We start from the raw sequence: 16,219 nt of genomic DNA on the forward strand, positions 1-16,219 counted from the left end.
TCCTTTATTCCGTCAAATGATTGTTGACAGTTTTCATCTCATACAAACTTTTGGTCTTTCTTCAGCAGCTTAAATTGTCGATCGCATGTCATAGTAAGCTTGTTGATGAATATATTAATGTATTGGATTTTCCCAAGAAATCATCGAACCACTCTTTCGTTTCAAGGGACTAACATAGTTGTGATTGTTTATCTCACAAAGGGATCATCTTTGATTCCCCTCTATGTGATTAAGAAGCATATTATTTTACCAATTTTGATTTTGAAGGTACATTTCTCCGGGTTGAGTCGTAGTTGATATTTCCTTATTCGTTGCAGGAATTTCTCAAGGTTTTAGACATTTCGTTCTCGATCCTTGGATTTTACAATCATGTTGTCGACATATACTTCCACATTTTTGTGGATTATTTCATGAAGGATCATAGTGGTTTCCCTTTAATAAGTGGCTCTTGCGTTCTTAAGACCGAAAGGCATGACACGATAACAGAAGGTTCCTACTTCTATTATGAACGTGGTCTTTTCCTTGTCTTGCGGAGCCATCAGGATTTGGTTGTATCCTAGAAATCCCTCCATGAATGATAACAGTTCATGACCAGTATGGTCGACCAATATGTCGATGTGTGGTAGCGGGAAGTGATCTTTAGAACTGGCCTTATTCAGATCCCGATAATCTACGCATACACGTATTTTCTAGTCTTTCTTTATAACGAGAACTACGTTAGCTATCCAAATAGGATATTCTACTATCTCGAGAAATCCGGTTTCAAGTTACTTTCAAACTTCTTCTCGGATTTTAGTCATGACTTCCTTTTTCATCTGTCTAAGCTTTTACATTATTGGCTTAGTGTCTAGATATAGAGGAATGTGATGTCATGTGATCCTTTGATCAATGTTTGGCATATCCTTGTATGACTAGGATAATACATCTTTGTTGGATTTTAATAACTCAACTTACTCTAGACGTTCTTGTGGGTTTATACTTTGTCTAGTCAGTACGATTTAAGGATTGTCAGTCGTGTTTAGATCGATTTCAATTGTCTTTTCCATTGAGGAGATAATTTTGTCCCTGGTTTCTAAAAAGTATTTAGTTTCGAAGTTTAAATCAAAATAAAAGGAAAGACCATTTCTACTCATACATTCGAAGACAACTTCTGGTGATACGTTGAGGGGTTCATTACATGTAAGAAAAAATGATCTAACAAGATAATTGTTCTCAGATTTCTTACAATGTACATTATTTGACATCTCTCTACACATGAGAGGAGAAATAGTTCTATTTTCGTCGAACAAAGTATCAACAGATGAAACGGAATCAGTTCCTTGTAGACTAGAAGAGTTGGGTTCTTGAGCTAGATTAGTTGTCTTGGGAATCCGAGCCAAGTTTTCTAAGGCATCGCGCCAATAGTCCGTCTTTTCCTAATCACGCAAACAGAAGGGTTAGGATTACGAGGACAATCTGAAAAGATTTCGAGACTTGGAAAATGTCTCTATAAATCTGGATTGGTAAAGGGTTTAGGGAAGTCAAAGCATAAGGTTATTTGTCCCTCGCGGATTAACTATTCATTCAAGGTTGGTGGAATAACTATGCATCGTTTAGATATCCTTTCCTTGTGGATTTCTTTGAATACTGTAGGGATGTATCCTAAAGTGTGGCAGTCCATGTTAGAACATGCTTGCGAAAATAATGGCATGCTATTGGCGTTTGGGCCCAAACTCATGCTAAGGAAATATCTCATTATGCGCATCATTCTAATAGAGGGGAGGCTAAACGTACTAAAGTCAGGGTGTTTTGATGAGTCCTTACCTTTTGAAAAGATTGGACATATCTAGATTCCACTTAGTTTAACCTTAGAGGTGTCATTATGGATAGACCTAATAACTATTGCGGTGTCAATTTCACTGTTGATTGTGATATTCTGGTCGTTGGCGATGAACCTAAGCTTTTAGTGCAGCGTAGAGGCTAAAGCCTTGGCTTGATACAGCCATAGTATTCCTAAGATTAGGTTATAAGAAGGTTTCCTGTTGATGAGGCATAAGTCAACATGAAAGGTTATGTCGACCACTCGGATGGTGCACTTTAGGTAACCCGTTATTTCATGGCGAGAGGTGTCGAATCCTCTAACATACAGGTCAGATGGTATGATGTTGTCTCGAGATATGTCTATCTTCTCAACATTCTTCCAAGGACATATATTGAGAGCGGATCCATTGTTTATCAAGACCATCAGAACAATCTTTTTCTCCATTTGCACAGAAATACAGAGGGCTTTATCATGGTCTGATTTGGATGATGAAAGATCCTTATCTTTAAAGTCAATCATGTTATGTTAGGAATTGGAATAAATTATTCCTATTAATTCCTTTGAGGTAGTGTTGGCAAGAACATTAGCCTTATTTAGCTCATTGAGGACTGTTTTTCTGTGCTCGATAGAGTACATCAAGATTTCCCAAATGGAAATATTAACATTCGTCAATTTCAGTTCTATCATAGGTTGTCTCCTGGGTTAAGAGTTGTGGTCTCGTCTTCCTTTCTTTTCAATACTGCTGGTTAGGAAGTGGATGGCACAATGGAGGGTGTGATTTTATTGAAACTATGTTTAAAATTCGTTCCACCACATGTTGTCGCGATGTCTATCGAGGAATAGATGTGTACAGTCATTTTTTACTTCCACCATTCAGAAGTTTTATCGAAATGGGTTTTAGACTTATTCTTGGGCTATTGATTAATCATGTTGATTTTTGGTTCAGCGTCATGGATCAGGTCAAGTAATGTGTTAGTGTCAAAGGATGCTTCGTCGGTTGTAAGCATGTTGACTAGGTGATCTGGTAACTAATTATTGGCTATCTCTGGCTTGGCGATCACATTCTAATCGATCAAGTCCTGGAACAGATGTTTGAGGGAACTACAAATGTTAGTAGCATGGCCCTTTGCTTGGTTGTTGTTGCACCAAACATTCTCATACTTTCCCAAGAATGGTCTTCGTTATTGGGGAGAGGAGTTTGATAAGATTATTTTCTTGGAGAATCTTCATTACCTAACTCAAAGGCATTCCTAGGTCGTCAAAGACTTTAGGAGGTCTAGGTGCCTTTGGATGTGTGATTTTGGTAGGGATGGTTGTACCTACCTTAGCTTGTGGATCCTTGTTTGGGCTCGCCTTCTAAGGAGGACGTTTCTTCCAAGAAATGGTTACCTAGTGTACTTATGTCTTTTCCTTTCTCGGGAAATGACTTGGAGGTGGGGTAACTTTGAATGCTTTTCCCTCTCTCCCTTATTTCTCGACAGTGTCATCGAGTTTATTGCTAGTTTAAAGCAATTTCTTCATATTTTGAAATGTTTTGACGGTGAATCAAGATTATATTGATTTGTCGATGTTTTCTCAGGACGGAATCAATTTCCTCGGCAACAACTTTCTATCTTTCGATGAACACGGAGAATTTATCATTTTCTCTTTGTTTGATGTTTTTTAACCTCTTTTATGGTCGTTCCATGTTGAGGTGCATAGAGAAGAGTTCTATGAATGCTGCAGTTAGTTCTTTAGTGTTCTAAGATATACTATATTTTGTTGGTGATACCAGCATAGAGCAACGTCATTGAGGTACTAGGGGAATAATTGGAGAAATGTCAATTTTCTAAGTCGTAGTGGGGTCATTGCAGAAGTGTATATTTTGAAAAAGACTAACGGGTCACTTTTTTCGATGTACTTGGATATGGTTGGAAGCTTAATTCCTAATGGAATGACTACTCGTTGGTAGTATTCATAGCATCTTTCGAGTCATAGTGTTCTTCAATGTTTTTTCCTTAACCATTTTGTTTATCTGGCCTTGCATCTCTACCAGCATGGCTTGAACTTGAGCAATTTAGTATTCATATTCCATTAGTGTGGTTAATCAGCCACTGTAATTTGTCTTTCTTGTAATTTGAGGGGGTTGAGTACCTCCTCATGTGTCCCATGTTGTGCCTGTGTGGTTAGTTCGATATCCTCTTCGGAGTCTTCGTAGAGAGAGACTTCCTCTTGAGCTTGGGGACCATTAAGACGGGGGTTGATGGGAGTGAACATAATTGGGATAGACTGGGTGGGAAATTGAGAGGAAAAAGACATGTTTTGGGATATGGACAATATTTACTAATTAATTAAAGAGTTTGTGATCAACACGAGTTATTCTGTCACATGTTACAAAACTACCATCATTTCCCTAAATTCGGTCATAGAGACCATTTCAAGTACTAGGAGTACTTCGACCATCTGGTGGGGTCTAAATGTCCGGTTTTTGGGTCTCTCTTTATGGAGGTCGTGTCGGCTATCACAGTCGTGGACTGTTGCAAAGAGAAAGAGGTGAAGTTTTGCAATTGTAACAAAATACAATGTAATTCATATGCACATAAGATGAATCCTAGGGGATGGACATCTCCTTTGTGATTCAAAAATAAACATAGAGTTTTTATACAAACCATACTTGTTAAGTTTGTTACAGACAAATCTCTCTTGTTGATATTTACAGAGAGAGTCTAAAAGGGAAAACGTGTTGACGGAGGTCACAGTCTTTAGGTCCAACTATAGCATATTCCCACACTAGAAGCTTCCTCCTCTTAATTTTTCTGCACCTTCTCATATTCTTCAAGAATGACGGTTATGTAGTTCTTTCGCTCCTTCGGGATGCCCGTCTAAGAGGCGTTGTGCCATTTTTTCAGATATCCTATATAGGCCTTATGGTCGATTGAAGTTCCTATAGTGTTGGCATTTCCCGTATATGGGGGCATGAAATCATGACCGAACTGTTTGAAGAGGTCTTGAGTGTAGTAGGAGGTAACTCATTCCAATCCCATAAGCATGATCATGGGTTCATCGCCCGTCATGTATGCCATATTCTTTATGGGATACCACAAGAGTAATTCCTTAACTTCATCATCATTCTATACAAGAGGTCCATACAAAGTTTTCCTCATTCATCGATATTAAAGAGAAGGGGACATGATGCCTCTAGAACATACTAGCGATAAGCATCCTAGTTTGTCGTATAACCAGATGTAGAGAATCAGAGGTGAGCCTCTTCTACTCACGATAGAGGTTAAAAATGATTCGTTTAAACCCAACATTGTTTCAACTAGAATGATACATGAGGGGTCTTTGTTTCCCCTACGCATGTGGTATGCTACCTCCAGGATTTTGGAGGATGGCTTGTCATCCGTTGAAGCCATGAAGAAATGGGCCAACAAGACTGTCATCATCATCATGGAGGATCCTAGAGTTAAGGGAACCATTCCTGATTTCCATCTTTGTCCATTTTTAAAAGTCGATGACATTCTTTTTTAGGATTGTCTTGGATGTTGTCTTAGTATATATGTATTTCTCTTGCAAAAGCATCCTCAAGGACATTGATTCTACAAGTGGTTTCAAATATAAAACGTTCTTGTTATCCATCATTAGGATAGATTAGAATTCTTCTATGGTTGGGCACATGGGCCTTTATCCCATATAGTAAACACGTCCTGTATGGCTCCACCTCCTCTACATTTGCATCATGAAGGTGTGGTTTATCTTAAAGTTTGTGAACCTCATGATGTGAGTTAGTCCATAAATCTCATAGTTCCACTCGTTTTCGTAGAAACTATTTATCTATGGGATCAGTTCGATATCCTTCAAAATGGACATTGTTTATGATCAGAAGATTAAAACATTTACAAAAATGTATTTGTTTTGAAGAAGGAACGTGTTTGAGATGTTTACTTAGACTATAAATGCACACACATAATACATATATAGTAATCACATAATAGTTGTAGTGACGAGGTTTTGGTTGTCTAGGCACAACAAACAACCAGCTTGGTGATAATATCTAGGTTTTTTGTACTAAGCGGAATCATAAGAGATTATCATTCACCAATAATGGAGGGGGTAAAACTGCCGCCATAACCCAGGGATATCAACTCAATTGGGAATTTTTCCTCACTCCACAATGCCTATGTCCTATCGGACGGTTCATCGCTAAATGGTGGGGATCAAACCCTTGCATTCTAGTTTTTAATCTCACGACATCACTCATTTCGTAACAAGTTGTCATTCCTTATTAACAATCTTTGCACATAAGTGTAGAGGTACTGAATTTGATCGTGTACTTCTTTGCAAGTAGGGATAGGGTGATATACCATTTACATGTAGAGACATTTAATAAGGTAAAACATATGCATCATTCAGGTGTTGTACCTTTCGAGACATGCCTATTAAGTTAAAAACATGATACAAACGTTTTAAAAGACAATTTTATTGATAGGATTGGCGTAATCGATAGAGATGGGGTCTGGCTATGGATGACGTCTTAAGAAAAACGATTTGATAGAAATCCTGTTAGGGATTTAAATCACTTTCTATTCTACACAAACCCTTGCAAACTCTTGAACGATTCAAGTGCGGAAACGTTTGCTCAGGTTTGAAGCTAAGAACCAAGAATGAGAAAATGACAGAATGAAAAAGACGCAGTTGTTTGTTTATGGATGTTCGGAGCAAACTCTCCTACGCCAACCCTTCTTCCAACCACCGGAAGGATTCATTATAAGTTTCTAAGAATCAAATACAGGCGCACGATTAGTTCACTGTTGAAGAGAACAAACTCTATTCAACTTACAATACGATGAAGTATATCACTCAGCTAAAACAATGCTTTGAATCTAACTATCTCTTGACAAACACACAGTAAAGCAAGAAAGCAGTTCTTGAGATTGTAAAATCAGTAGATCTCTTGTATGCGTATTTTTCAGTGTTCAGCAAATTGTGTCCGGCGGTTCTTCCATTGTCCTTGAGTATCTTTTAAATAAGGAGCATGTACCAACGGTCAAATCTTCTATAATGACACGTGGCTAACTTCCATTGGAACGCCTCCATATAACACAGCAGACTCTAAGCATCAGGATCGTGGCCGTACCAATGTGGCATTAATCAATTGGTTGCAACTGGCTGTTGTACTGATCTTCACTGGAAAGTGGAGCAGGAGTAGCGTATAACTAGTTGATCGTGGGCAGACGTATGTTAGCTTCAAGAAACTATTTTAAGCATGGCATTGGACGTATTTCACTTAGACGACCTCGTCTAATGAAATTAGATGCCCACATCTAATAGCAGGATCCATTAGGTCTAATGGGATTAGACGACAAGTCTAATTACAGTTCCCTTCAGACTAATCTGAAGAAGTTAGACTTCACGTCTAACTCTCATATGTTAGACGACACGTCTAACTACGCATCCCTTCAAACTAATCTGAAGGAGTTAGACTGCACGTCTAACTCTCATTTGTTAGACTGCACGTCTAACTACGTCGGTTAGACTGCACGTCTAACTACGCATCCCTTCAGACTAATCTAAAGGAGTTAGACTACGTGTCTAACTCTCATCTGTTAGACTGCACGTCTAACTACACATCCCTTCAGACTAATCTGAAGGAGTTAGACTGCACGCCTAACTCTCATCTGTTAGACTGCACGTCTAACTACGCATCTTTTCAGACTAATCTTAAAGAGTTGGACTACACGTCTAACTCTCATCTGTTAGACTGCACGTCTAACTACGTCTGTTAGAATGCACATCTAACCACGTCGTTAGACTACACGTCTAACCACGTTTGTTAGACTACACGTCTAACTACGTATCTGTTAGACTGCACGTCTAACTACGTACCAGTTTGACTACACGTCTAACTACATCTGTTAGACTGCTCGTTTAACTACGACTGTTAGACTGCACGTCTAACTACGTATCCGTTAGACTACACATCTAACTACGTCTCTGTTAGACTGCACATTTCACTATGTCTGTTAGACTGCACATCTAACTACGTATCTATTAGACTACACGTCTAACTACATATCTATTAGACTACACGTCTAACTACGTTATCATTAGACTGCACATCTCACTACGTCTTTGTTAGATTGCACGTCTAACTACGTTTGTTCGACTGCATGTCTAACTACGTATCTGTTAAACTGCACGTCTAACTACGAATCCGTTAGACTGCACGTATAACTACGTTTCTATTAGACTACACGTGTAACTACGTATCTGTTAGATTGCACGTCTAACTACATCGGTTAGACTACACGTCTAACTACATCTGTTAGACTGCACGTCTAACTACATCTGTTAGACTGCACGTCTAACTACGTATCCGTTAGACTGCACATCTAACTATGTCTCTATTAGAATGCACGTCTAACTACGTCTGTTAGACTGCAAGTCTAACTACGTATCTGTTATACTGTACGTCTAACTACGTATTCGTTAGACTGCACGTCAAACTCAAAGCATTTAATGGCCAATCAGTCTAATGAGCATCATTAAGACTTAAAGTCTAATATAACCTGTTTTCGATACACCTGCACCAAAAACGATTAGACGGCTTAAATTAAGTTTTATACACACTCATCATCAAAATTCCAATAGTCAAAAACCTTTTGACACTTAGTCAAAATAATTTGAACCAACATTTATATTTTCGAGTTAAACATTTAATCTCCAGTAGAGTCGCTAGAAAGTTGAAACCCCTGGAAAACCACATGTAGTAATAAAATTACAATTTGATTTTTTTTAAATCTGTTGTTTAAATAATTAATTTAAAAGATTATTTATTTGAAACAGAGTTGCCAATTGATTTTTGAAAATCAATAAAAAATTGCATACTTGTAAAATCGTATTTTTAGCAAGAGTTTCTTTTCGTTCGTAGTTCAGTGATACTCGGGAAAAGTTTTTTGTTGTTCATCCTTCGTACCTGTTTTGAAAACGGTCTCTACTTAAAAATTTTGCTTTTGAAAATCGGTTGTATAAAGTTATATTTTAAACGATTATTCTTTCGGTCCTAGGCATGCGTAGGCTTTAGCATTATTTAAAGAATTGTAATAACAATTATTTAAATGTTAGTACATGTTCTCATGACGACAAAAGAGGAAAATACCTAAAGAACATTAGTTTAAAAAGCATTAAGGTTTAAAAGTAAATCCTAAACGAGACTTTGTAAAAATATTTTTATGTGGAAACATCACAAAAATATTTTGAAATCATTTTCTAATTTTTCGGGATTTTTAGAAAATGGTTTGAGGTTCCAAAATTATAAAAATAATTTTAAAGTTTGAAAATGGGAACCAAAGATGTCTTAGGAACGGTGTCCTACGTCCTGTGTTCATTTTATCGGGCAAGAACTAAGAGCCCTCAGTCCTAGGTCGGAAGCCCCTCGGTCCTGGTTCGAGATCCTTGGTCAGGGTGTAGGAGTCCCTAAGTCGGGGTGCTATGACCTCTCAGTCCTTGGCTAGAATTCTTGGTCGATTGTAGATCGGTCGGATGCCTCAATCCTGGGTGAAAGTCATCGGTCATGCGTTCGGGAGTTCTTGGTCGGGTACGAGACTCCTCGGTCATAGGTGAAAGTCATTAGTCCTGGGTTTAAGAGTTCTTAATCGGTTGTGAGACTCCTCGGTCCTAGGTCTGACTTCTCGGTCGGATGTAAAAATCCTTAGTCGGACCTCTCAGTCCTAGATGAGGAACATTGGTCTGACCTCTCGGTCCTAGCTAAGTTTTATCGGCCGAACATGTCGGTCTTCAAGAACATCAAAATTGCAGGTTTTTCAATTTTGATGGAGGCTTTGATTCTTTGATCCAAGGGCCTGGGTAGCTTCACTAATCTCCTAAGAACATTTAGAACATTATCCTAAGATATCAATCGACCTGGGTTATGATCAATTCATTCAAAACCGTTTATGGCCAAAATCGGGTTTTTGATTTTAAAGTTGCTTTGAAGTGTAAGGAGTTTATCAATAGTTTCATTATACTTCATATACTTGATTGATACCAAAACATGAACAGTGACTGTTCATTTGGACCAATTCAAGATCTCAAAATTTTCAATTATTTTTAAAATTGTGATTTTGATCAAACATGATTCAAATAGTTGTCAAACATCATTATAAACATATTGGGAAGCTTTCTAGAGCAGCCATTCTTGAGAATTAGCCCATGAATAGCAAACCCAATTTTTAGATTTTCAAATTTTAAATTTGGGTTTTTCTATTTAAGATTGATTGATTACAACATAAACATAATGCTTGGAAATGATCTTAGGATCGATTTCCAATCCAGAAACCAAACAATATACAAATTTGTGAAAATTGAAATATAAATTTTAAATTCAAGCTGGAAGTTTGAATTAAAGGATGATTGGAAACATATCAAGGATTAGAGAACACTCATTAGGCCTTATGGAAGCTTTTGGAATGCATAGATCCAAACTTTAAGGCCTTATACATAATTTGTAAAATCCAACAAGCTTGAGTTTTAATGGCATATTTTTTAATTCATTTGATATGAAGCTAGAGATGGACTCTCTTAGCTTCGGAATTGTTGAGGGAGGCTATTTATAGTCTCCCGAAGTTGGTTGAGGGATTTAAGTGGATCGAATTAGCCAAAATTTATTTATGGTATTTTGGATGTTCTTCATCAAACTTGTCGGAATAGGCATGATTCATGCCTATAGATGTAGGGGAAATGATCAACAGGGTAGGGTGATCATTTCACCTTTTGAACTGAGTCAATCCGTCTAGAAATGACGATATTCCATCTTTGAAAAATCAATGATTTTTGCGGATGGTTATTCATCTGGAGTCGCGATAAAGACGGTGATTGGGGGACGAAACAACGTCGTTTCGGGCGAGAATGCGGACGCGGAGCGGTCCCTTGGCGTTCCGTCAGCGCATCGTTGCATTTTGCCCGTTTTGTTGTGTTTCGGCTAACAGTGTTGGGGTGCGCGATAGTCGATTGCCTACTTCACGGATGCGCGCTTCGTTCGTTGCAGCGGGCGATGCAGGCAACGCTGGGGCGTTGGATGACAATTCAGCGCTCATATGATGGTCTTGGTTTCTGTTGCAGTTGTTCTTCAAAGTTTCAGCTTCATAGGATCACATATTTTATTTTGAAACTTAAGGATTTGTTTGAAATTAATTTCTCTTTCACTCTTTTGACTTTATTTTTAATTCTTTAAAATACACAAAATATTTAAAATAAATATGACAAATATTTTGCCAATTTATATTATTTTATATTTTATATTTTAGGGTTAAATAAATAATTTGAAGATAAAATGGGTACCTCATTTAATCCTAAATTATTTATTTTAATCCCTTTGATTTTTCTAAAATTATTTTGAAATAAAATAAGTATAACATTTATCCTAATAAAATATTTATTTTATTTGGCTATTATTCTTAATTAATTAGATTTTAATTTTCATAATAATTAATCTAATTATTTATTTTAATTATGTTTTGACCCAACTAAAAACAAAAAAAAAACACCTATATATGATTGATTCTCAACATGCACATACACTAGAACATATATAGTATTTTAATTTTGAGAATAGTTTGTTTGTGAATGAATGAATCAAATGTACTAGTGCCTGGCTGCCTTCCAACAAGCTACCAAAAATGTATGGATGCCTGAAAAGATGACATGTTAGGTACGAAGCTGTCTTCCATGCAAACACTGAGGAATGCTGCTGATTCATGATCTGCTCCCCACGTTCTCACCATGCACCAACACTAGAACATGTATATAAACTCATCCCCTTCATTCCATTTTCCTCACCAACCATCTATCTAATTAACAACAATTCCATCATCATCATGGCAAAGCTCACAATCCTCGCCCTTCTAGCCCTCTTCGCTATTGCCCACTTGGCAACTGCCTTCAGAACCACCGTGACCGTGGTAGAAGAGGAGGACTTTAACCCTGCACGGCCACAACAGAGATGCCAGGAACAAATCCAGAGACAGCAACAGCTCCGCCACTGCCAGATGTACCTTAAAGAGAAATCCGGCAGACGATCATCTGTGCTGGAAATGTCCACAGACAACAACGATGATCAGGATCAATACCTAGATCAATGCTGCCAGCAACTAAGGAACCTCAATGAGCAATGCCGCTGCAAGGGACTTCAAGAAGCTGTGCGTCAGCAACAACAACAGACACGCGGAGGAGAAAGAGGCCAGACTGAGCAGAGTCAGAAGCAGAGGATTGTCGATGAGGCAGAGAGACTTCCATCAAGATGCGAAGTCAGCCCACGCAGCTGCACCTTCGAAAGAAGCCCCAGATGGTTCTGATCAACCAAAATATATCCCATAGTAATAAATTAAGATTAGGCGGATTCGGTCGTGTCCTGTCCTAGAGCGAGCTATGGATTGGGAAGATGTTATGTATTCTATCAGTCTATATAATAATGAATAAGCAAATGTGTATGTTTTTTTTTCTATATAACAATACAAAGAGAAGAGTTACTAGACAATTAAGCAAGTTTTACTATGCACCATTTCTACCCAAAGAAAGTAAATCAGAATGTGATCCTTCTTCCACTACTCTCCCATCGAATTTGATCTCTTTATTGTGGCTTGCCTGTGAGCAACCACAATGCAGGTTCTATTCACCATCATTTTCTCGAACACTGTCCAAAGCGCTTGTAGCCTCGTCCAAGAGCAGAACTGATGGGTTTTATTGAGTCAGGGCTGTTCTTTGCTTTTGGCCTCCTCCTGATAGTTGAACACCTCTTTCCCCACAGTATGTCTCTTACCCATCTTTTTTCTTGATCCATCTCGGTATAGCATTTGCACGTAATGCAGCCATAGCTACCCCAAGATTAGAGATGAAGTTTTCACTTACATTTTGATTACAAAGTTACCCCATGATTAGAGATGAAGTTTTCACTTACATTTTGATTTTATATTTAGTTTAATAAGTTATCCGAATTTTTAGATGATCAAGTAGTTCCATAAATTGAGTTTTTGGAATTGGGTCAGTTTAATAAAAAGATGATAACCCTACCCATAACCTATTTGTAATCTTAAAAAGATGATAACCCTCCACATAACCTATTTGTAATGTTAATATTTATTATATTCACTTTAGATATTTATCTAGAATGGTATCACCTAGACATTTTGATGTCTTTTAGTAGAGTCTCTATTTTAGGATGCAATAAAATCTTGAGTTTTTAACCCACTTTGTTAGCTCAATGACAAAAGTTGTGAATGTAGTTATGTTAGTATCCTTCATTCAAATTAAACAAAGATATTTGAAGAGAAACTAGTTTGGATGGAAAATAATTCAATTTAATACTAGGACATGTTAGAGCATCTCCAGCGCATGACCTGTACCTGCATCGGACAGCGTGGAAAAAGACAAGTCATTGCTTTTTTTCATTTTTTGCATTGTAGATAAAAGCAAAAAGAGGACAGTGTCCTCTATACCGGTCATGCCCTCCTCTAACATTTTCATAATTACATAATATATTAGTTATATATTTAATTATAATATTTTTTTCTTACTATTTTTAAGTAACATTATAATAACATTAAATAAATATATATTCTAAAAGTTTATTATAATATAGGAATATAAATTATATATTAAATTATAATAATATTATAATATATTTTAAATTATAAAAATATTTTATATTTTATTATAATATAGAAATATTAGTTACATGTTATCAAATTTTCTTATAATAAAGAAATATTAGTTATATATTCTCAAATTTATTTGTAATGTTTTTAATATTATAATATATTTTAAATTATAAAAATATTTATATTTCAATTTATTTAATATTAGTTATATATATATTTAATTAATAAATATATATTTACAAAAATTAATATATTTTTCTATTAATTATATTAACCTGTTTTAAGGGTGAAATTATCAAATTTTCCTATAATATATATAATATAAGAATATTATTTATATATTTAATTAATAAATATATATTTTAAATAAATTAATATATTTAAGGATTTAAATTCTCAAATTTTCCTATAATAGAGGATTATTAGTTATAGTATAAGTTAGTTATTTATTTAAAATAGTATAAATAAAATTCACTTTTAAATTATTTAGATAAGTGGACGGGCGGAAACATTTGAATGTTTTGCCCAAGTACAATGTGTGCCCCCTTTCTGCTGAGATGGAATATAGATTTGACAAAATAAGAGGGCAGATGTCTTGTGCGCTGCTGATGCTCTTAGTACCAAAGTTCTTATTTTTATTTTACTTTGTTTGATAGATTGTTATGAATGAGTTGAATCAATGTTGAGTATTATTTAGTATATTGTATTTGGACTTCATCTCTTACAAACTATGTTGAGTTATATGAATAATATAGTACCATCTAATTGGTTGAGTAATTCATTAATTTCTCTCAATTCGTATTACTCTCAAATTCCTAGATCGATTTTTTTTCACTAATGAGAAAGAAGTATCCTCGCCAACAATAATAGGCATAATCTGTATTTGGTTTTTGTAATATTTAAATTTAAAAATAAAATAAAATAAATGACACCATATAAAAATTTAACGTGGCTTAGTAGGTAGGTGACACATAATGATAAATAACCAATTGACCTATTTCTAGTGAGGATAAGTGGCATAGTAATAACAAAATATCATTGGACTTGTTTTGTTATATATATATATATATATATATATATATATATATATATATATATATATATATATATATATATATATATATATATATATATATATATATATATATATATATATATATATATATATATATATATATATATATATATTGCAAGGGCGGAACCAGTAGTATCTTAAATCGGCATTTAATGAAGCGGAACATGTAGTATCTTAAATCGGCATTTAATGAAGCGGAATCAGTATCTTAAATCGGCATTTAATGAAGCAGAACCGGTAGTATTTTAAATGCATTCGACATTATATGAGGCCTCCGGTATTAAATGCATTCGGCATTATAGAGGCGCTCTGGTATTAAATGCATTCGGCATTATATGAGGCCTCCGGTATTAAATGACTTCAGTATTATATGAGGTTCCGGTATTAAATGAGTTTGGTATTTTATTAAATGCTTAAATGTGTGTCCGATAATTGATCAAATGTGGCATATGAATAAATGATTTCCACTACCTGATCAATCTCAGCTCCAAATTATGCTTTCGTGATAGGCAGTTTGACAAAACAGTATATCACCAATCCGGGAAGGGCATTCTGGCGGGCAGTCTGATTCAACAGTAGAGACAGAACTAAAGAAGACTGTCACATACTAAGATTGTTCAAATCCTCTGAAATTAAAGTCCTAGTACAACAAACTCCATTAAATGAATTGTGGCTTACTCTAATCAAAGTACAGACAAGATCAAAGAAGATCTTCTCCATTGTACCATTCTGAAGCCAAGCAAATCAAAATAGGACCGGTGTCCGTTGGAGCAAATATGACCGTTGTTGTGCTTTGAATATATAAGAAGATTAAAGGTAGAACAAAAGAAGAACCTTGATGATCTGGGCTAAATCTCTCTACAAATATATATTCAATATTTTTCCTTAACATATTTCTGTGAGAGTGTTTTCATACCGATATATATATATATATTATATATATATATATAACGATATGACTGCTTTTAGTATAGGAATTAATATCAACCATTAATTGTTCGTGGTTTATATTAATTCTGTTACATCACATTTATTTTACCTTGATAGGATCGGTGTTACCAATAGAGACTAGGGTTTAACTATTGTTAACAGCTTACGATAAATAATTTGATAGTAATCTTGTGAGAGATTAGTATCGGTTTCTTTTCTTCACAAATCCTCTAAACTCTTGAAACGGATTAAAGTGCGGCAGTGTTCGTCGGATTTGAAGCTTTGTTCGAGCGAATGTAAATGACAAAGAGTAAAGAAAACAAAGAGTTTTATGGATGTTCGGAGATAAAACTCCTACATAACCCCTTCTTCCACAACCAGAAGGATATCCACTAAATAGTTTGAATCGAATACAACTTACTAAGGTAGCTAACTCTTTGTTGAATAGAATTTAAATACCTAACTACAATTAGGGTTTTGATACCGAGATTGTGTACGAACAATCTCACGTTGCTATCGATAAATATGGTTTAGGTTACCTAATGATAATTAGGGTTTTTGTACATAATGACAATTAGGGTTTAAAACGAGATCATGTACGAATTATCTCTCACACCTATCTATAAATAGAGTTTTAGATACCTAACTACAATTAGAATTTTGGTACCTAATGACAATTCGGGTTTAAACGTGATCGTATACGAACGATCTCACGTACTTATGAACATATAGGGTTTTGGATACCTGACTACAATTAGGGTTTAAACGGGACTATGTACG

The 16,219-nt window shown here is 35.7% G+C and overlaps 1 protein-coding gene across 1 annotated transcript; it reads left to right on the forward strand.

The window, feature by feature from the left end:
• Positions 1-11,655: 11,655 nt before the first annotated feature.
• Positions 11,656-12,132, forward strand: LOC124934925 (2S seed storage albumin protein-like). The gene has a single exon (XM_047475415.1). It carries the CDS (start codon positions 11,656-11,658, stop codon positions 12,130-12,132), a length of 477 nt encoding a protein of 158 aa, XP_047331371.1.
• The last annotated feature ends 4,087 nt before the right edge of the window (positions 12,133-16,219 follow it).

Source organism: Impatiens glandulifera, chromosome 4 (assembly GCF_907164915.1).
Source record: "Impatiens glandulifera chromosome 4, dImpGla2.1, whole genome shotgun sequence".
NCBI lineage: Eukaryota > Viridiplantae > Streptophyta > Magnoliopsida > Ericales > Balsaminaceae > Impatiens > Impatiens glandulifera.